Source organism: Centruroides sculpturatus, unplaced genomic scaffold, assembly GCF_000671375.1.
Source record: "Centruroides sculpturatus isolate CEXI.00-Female unplaced genomic scaffold, Cexi_2.0 scaffold1445, whole genome shotgun sequence".
NCBI lineage: Eukaryota > Metazoa > Arthropoda > Arachnida > Scorpiones > Buthidae > Centruroides > Centruroides sculpturatus.
The window spans coordinates 33,178-40,006 of record NW_019385652.1 but is presented as its reverse complement, the minus strand read 5'-3'; the positions used below and the strand labels follow the sequence as shown (position 1 = coordinate 40,006).

At 39.1% G+C, this 6,829-nt stretch overlaps 1 protein-coding gene across 1 annotated transcript in view; it reads left to right on the top strand.

The window, feature by feature from the left end:
* Positions 1–1,039: 1,039 nt before the first annotated feature.
* The window catches only part of LOC111640891, a 29,205-nt gene continuing 23,415 nt past the window's right edge, over positions 1,040–6,829 (top strand). The window contains exon 1 of the mRNA XM_023386975.1: positions 1,040–1,180. Within this exon, the coding sequence (XP_023242743.1) occupies positions 1,040–1,180 (141 nt within the window). The remainder of the gene's footprint in view (positions 1,181–6,829) is intronic.

Below are 6,829 nucleotides of genomic sequence, written 5' to 3'. Positions count from 1 at the left end.
ATATTGATTTTTCCTTGCATCAACCCAAATTAAATCCCCTTCATCGTCTCGCCAAGCGATTAAAACCCAAATTTTGTTAGCAGATGATCGATTTTTCAATTGGCAAAACAAAAATTACAAATTACAAAAGGGGCGCTTCCACCAATTCAGCCATAAATATACAATTTTGTGCCCATTTTAAAGATATTTTTCATAAAATAATTCATTTTTTCGGTGGCTTAATGCTTTTCTACAATGCTTCGATGGAAGAATATCCTGTACATAAATCAATTTGGTGCATCCTAGTGTCAGGATTCACGAGTTACATGAGGATCCATCATGGCATTCTATTTTTAGTTATTGTGGGACACTAAAAACAAGATATTTAATTGAGAAATTAAAAGATTAACCCCTAAAATGTACAGGTTCACCTGTAAGAATCTTGCTTTAAATCAATTCGGTGTCCTCCCGTGCTAGGATCTATCAATTGTTTTATCATTAATTAAGGGGTATGTGCGAAAACTTTACCTATTCATTAAAATCACCTCTTAAGATATACAGGTGCTGTATATTATTAATAGCATGCGGGTCATTCGTAAAAATTATAGATCCCATGTCGGGTTGAGATGGCACATTGGGCCTCCTGGTATCACGTGTCTCTCCTTCTCCGCGGGCACCCACGTTTGAATATTTCCCAAAATATACCGGCTATTTTTATATTTTCGGGGTTGTTAAGTATAAGCAGTGTTTTTATATCAGATCTAGATATGACGTGTCAAACTTGACACATGACTTGACGAGAAAGATCCAACTTAACGCAGGTTGTTGCATATCTCCTTCCGGAAGTGGGACAGGAAGAAGGGCGAAGTTAACAAAAGTTTAGAAGGGAAAGTTTTTAGGACTTAACGACCCATCAGCTTCCATCTTTCCCCCTCGGGGGACGGTGCGCGCGTCGCGAGAGGGCGCGGGAGGCACCGGTGGGAGGTAGCGACGGCACCTGTTGCCAGCGGCATCGATCGGCGCGTGCCAGACCCAGGCCGGCGAGCGGAGCGAGGAGACGATGCGCTCCACCTCGTCTCTACTGGACCGGCTGGGGGAGGAATGCTATGAACTGCCTCCGGTGCGCGAGCGCGCTTGCCACAGCGCCCGCGTCGACCCCGTCGTTCATCGCTCCCCTCGCCCCCGTCGTCGCGAAAGTCAGGTGAGTTGCACTATTTACTTTCTCTTCCTGCAGACGCGTCCCCTCTCTCTCCGCTCCGAATTCCGTCTACGGTCCGTATCGGGAGCCGGAAAATCCGCTCCGCGTCACGTGACCGTCCGGGTCGAGGGGCGGTCGGAGGAGAGAGAAGATATCGATCGCGGATCCGTCGCCATCTTCATGTTGGGAGCGGGCGGAGGAGCCCTCGTCTGCCGCCGCAGACTCGATCCTAAGGTGAGCCTCCCTCTTTTTCCGTCTGGTTTTCCCACTTCCGCGCGCGGTGGTTCTTCCGCTCTTATCAAAACGCCAAGAGAGCGAGAAGAACGAGAAAAGTAGGAAGAAGACGGCTCCTTCCGATGCTTTGATAGAGATACTCCCGATTTTCCGGGTCTCGAAAGTCGAATGGTCTTCTACCAAATTAGTCTTCCTACGAGAAGATCGGTTCCGTTTTAAGTGTCTGTTCCGTCCCTCCTGTCGGATATCGGGAATAAGAAAGGAGAAAGAAGAGAACTTCATCGACATCTCGTTTTGCCTCCTCCGAATTATCGATTCGTTAAGCGTGGGGCGAAAATGGAAGGAGGAGAAGAGGAGCAGGGAAAATTCCCCGTTTAACCCGTCTCTTTTATTACAAACCCCGACGATACGTGGAAAATGCCGTTTACGCGTAAGATATTTTCATTCTAACACACACTTTAGGAACGTCTTTTGTGAGTCTCTGGAGAAACTCTCTAAATAAACGGATAAACTTGCGGGAATTATTGCGTAAATCATCTGTTTTGTAAGTGTCATGAGAATGGCGACGTAACCGAATTTTATGCGTAACTGTAATGCCTCCTCGCCCGTTATTTTACATTATTAAATATGATAAAGGCCATTTTACTCACTTGATCTCATCACTTATATAGGAGGATCTAAAGATGTCCCTTACCTTACCTGAAAGCATGAAAAGATGCGCCTCATCTCACCTGAAAGTATCTAAAAATTCCCTCATCTTATCTGAAAATATTTAAAGATGCTCCTATATAAAGTGCAATTTGAAGAATACAATTAATACACTCGCCAACTTACCCCTCTCCCGAATAGCCGCATTTTTAACGAATTTCCAATAAAAATTACTGGGAAAAACATTTAAAAATACGAGATTTTTTTCCATACAATTACAGATTTACAAACCGTTAACTGTAATAAGTAAGGGAATAATTAATTATCCTCCTGTTACGCGTGCTAACAGACACGACACCGGATTTAACAGGAAGAAAACAAACAGCGAAAGCGTAATATATACGAAAACGCATTGTTAACCGGAAGGCAATCATCTCCACATCTCATCCATCATCATAATTGCGCGAGAATTGCAAAAGGGATGTTGCGCTTAAGAAGGGGGGGAGAGAATTCTGGAATCGGTCCAGAAATACGGAAGTAGATTCGTCGGTTTTCTTTCGGAATTGATGTCGAGTTTGATTTATCTTCGAAATTATACGAAGGAATATTACGAGAAACGATAGGGATGTAGATAGAGTTTTAAGATGTAGACCGGCTGACGATCGATTTTACTCGAAACAGTAAAAAGTACTTATACGATTAAAATCACTTAATTTAAGTGTAAAAAGTGAAATTTAATTATAAAACCCATTATAACTAGTGATGCCGCGCTCTTATTTCTTACAAGTGCCGTTAATAGTTTCCTACCTTTCTTTAAAACTATTGGCAATATTTCACCACCGTCCTTTCAATCTACAGCTGTTAGTAGTGTTACCTTCGTCCCTTTCAACTAGTAGAAATTGGGCTTTAGCTTCTGTTCACTTGTGGGCTTTAGCTTCTGTTTAATTGTGGGCTTTAGCTTCTGTTTAATTGTGGGCTTTAGCTTCTGTTNCGAATTATTCAATTTCTCCTGATTTTTTATAACTATTTTGTGATTAAGTTTCGTATCCATTCCTCATTCACAATGGCTGATTTGGTTGTTTCGTTGAAGATCAGGCAATGAGCAGTATTGAAATGATTCCATAAAAATGCCATGCGTAAAGAACACAAAGCATGCTTCTTCCCGTCGCTAGCACGAAAAATACGATTAAAACTAATAAAGGCCACAGGTAACGTTAATCGATAATCAAGAATTTGCGAATGTTATTACTCCTAGAAATATTTACAAATAATCACCGTAAAAGTAAATATTGTAACTCTACTATTAAGCTATAAAACATATGCATATATTAAACATATGTGAAGATATTAATCAGTTGTTAAAGTAACAGATGTTACGTGTAACTGTAAAGGTACACAGGTCTTGTAGCTCTCCGTCAGTCACTATGTTAATAAATAAAAACAAAACTCGGTATCGAAGGGGAGAAAAATCTTCGATCGATGTTTGAATGCCTGCAAATTTTGCACTCGCCGTCATAAAGGGGAGGAAAACCGTTACGTCACGGGACAGCTACTGTTACGCTGATATTTAATCCTAAAAACACGAAAACGTTAACATTTCTTCGTCGTGGGAATCGACCTCATTGCGGATCGGACCCTGGCAAGCAAAACTCGAGGAACCTTGAAAAACGTTTTGAATTTTGGTTTTAGTGTAACAAATCAAACTTTTTGAAGTTTTGTGACGATTAATTAAAGGTGTAACTTTCGTGTCTGTGTGGTTAAATCGGTAAGGAAGTTTGCGTGTGGCAAAAGGAGTTTGTTATTCGGTTGCTACTTTCGACACGCGAAATGGCATAGAACCACATAAAAATGCCTGTTATTTATGCTGAGTAGAAAGTTACGCCATAATTATTTTTCCTTTCAAGCCTCATAGGAAATTTTTGCTGCAAATTACGAAGGAATGTTTCTTTTCTTCGGTGTGTCAACTCGCGAAAGGGTTCGATTGCTTTATTCTGGGCACGGCAGATGTTTCTGGGAGACAGAAATGACGTAGATCGTCCTTCAAACTTATCTCGCGACTTGGAGTCACTTACGATCGATTCACTTATTTGTTTCCGAAATTATTTTCTGGAAATTTCGCATTTGAAACTATAGATTTTTATAGGTTTATGAGTTAGAGAAAGAATAGTTTTGGTATTAAAGATGTATTGCTAGAGTAATTCCCTAGTAACTATGGCAAATAACAAAATAAAAACGACAGAATTTGTTTTAATGGATAGCTTTGAGCTAATCCTGCTACTAACAGTAATATTTTTAAAATTTACTAACAAAATAACGATCAAATAACAAGGCCTTTTCCACTCTCTCTTTCTGCCCTGTGGGTACTAAGATGGTCCTTTCCAAACAATATCATAATGGATTTAGACAAGCCCGCAATTCTGAGCTGAGGGATCCTCCAGAGCGGTAGAATGTTACCTTAATTAATTAACCCCCTCAGAAACTTCAAGAATACGTCAGGGATTACGTTATGGGGTTCTACATGGAGCAAAGCAGGAAAAACACAATTTTGGCGCCTAGAATATCTAGGATTGAAATCGGCAGCCAGTTCATTGCAATGATCCCCATGTAAAATGGCCCGAAGAAAACTCATTTTATAAACTAGAACCGACTACCAGTGTATTCTCCATTCGGCCACCAGTGACCGAATGGATAATACACTGGCTAGTTAATATTAAAGTAGGCTAATTAATATTAAAATACATTAGCGCCATTCACCAAATCAATTAATCAATAGATGTTAACAATTTCGTTTGACGAAGTAGCTCATTTAAGTCTCCAACGCGCTTTCTTAGAGACTCGAAAGTGTTTTTGACAGGACTATGTGTTGGAGGACTATACGAAATTGTCCCTTATTAAATGTTGTACACGTAAAGAAGATCCGGAAACTCCGCATGGCCAGTTCGTTGATGAGGCTCGGACATAAAGATAAACAGAGAGAGTAACTACAGTGCTTTTAGGGTTCTCGAATATATCGAAATTCTGCAGGAAGTCCGTCAATTCTGTCAAACGTCATCGCGTGAGAGACGTTAGAAACTAATTAAATTGTTTAGTTTTATTATATAATTACTCACGCTACGTAAACGAATGTCGAATATATTATTAAAATTTTCGAACAACGTTTGACGCCGATCGAATGTTTCGATTGTGTGTTTGTTTTTTTTTTTTTTTGGTCGTTTTTGAACACCATATAGTTCAGACACACAACACAAGGCAATCTTCATTTTAATTTTATTCAATTTGTCTGTTCGAAATCAGCTTAACTAATGCGAATTTCTCATCCTTTTATGTATAATCTATGGGGAAAGTACAATTTCAGCATTTAATTTCTCATCCCATCTCACGAATTATTCAATTTCTCCTGATTTTTTATAACTATTTTGTGATTAAGTTTCGTATCCATTCCTCATTCACAATGGCTGATTTGGTTGTTTCGTTGAAGATCAGGCAATGAGCAGTATTGAAATGATTCCATAAAAATGCCATGCGTAAAGAACACAAAGCATGGTTCTTCCCGTCGCTAGCACGAAAAATACGATTAAAACTAATAAAGGCCACAGGTAACGTTAATCGATAATCAAGAATTTGCGAATGTTATTACTCCTAGAAATATTTACAAATAATCACCGTAAAAGTAAATATTGTAACTCTACTATTAAGCTATAAAACATATGCATATATTAAACATATGTGAAGATATTAATCAGTTGTTAAAGTAACAGATGTTACGTGTAACTGTAAAGGTACACAGGTCTTGTAGCTCTACCGTCCGTCACTATGTTAATAAATAAAAACAAAACTCGGTATCGAAGGGGAGAAAAATCTTCGATCGATGTTTGAATGCCTGCAAATTTTGCACTCGCCGTCATAAAGGGGAGGAAAACCGTTACGTCACGGGACAGCTACTGTTACGCTGATATTTAATCCTAAAAACACGAAAACGTTAACATTTCTTCGTCGTGGGAATCGACCTCATTGCGGATCGGACCCTGGCAAGCAAAACTCGAGGAACCTTGAAAAACGTTTTGAATTTTGGTTTTAGTGTAACAAATCAAACTTTTTGAAGTTTTGTGACGATTAATTAAAGGTGTAACTTTCGTGTCTGTGTGGTTAAATCGGTAAGGAAGTTTGCGTGTGGCAAAAGGAGTTTGTTATTCGGTTGCTACTTTCGACACGCGAAATGGCATAGAACCACATAAAAATGCCGCGATTTCGGACATTTCTACGATTAAAAATGCCTGTTATTTATGCTGAGTAGAAAGTTACGCCATAATTATTTTTCCTTTCAAGCCTCATAGGAAATTTTTGCTGCAAATTACGAAGGAATGTTTCTTTTCTTCGGTGTGTCAACTCGCGAAAGGGTTCGATTGCTTTATTCTGGGCACGGCAGATGTTTCTGGGAGACAGAAATGACGTAGATCGTCCTTCAAACTTATCTCGCGACTTGGAGTCACTTACGATCGATTCACTTATTTGTTTCCGAAATTATTTTCTGGAAATTTCGCATTTGAAACTATAGATTTTTATAGGTTTATGAGTTAGAGAAAGAATAGTTTTGGTATTAAAGATGTATTGCTAGAGTAATTCCCTAGTAACTATGGCAAATAACAAAATAAAAACGACAGAATTTGTTTTAATGGATAGCTTTGAGCTAATCCTGCTACTAACAGTAATATTTTTAAAATTTACTAACAAAATAACGATCAAATAACAAGGCCTTTTCCACTCTCTCTT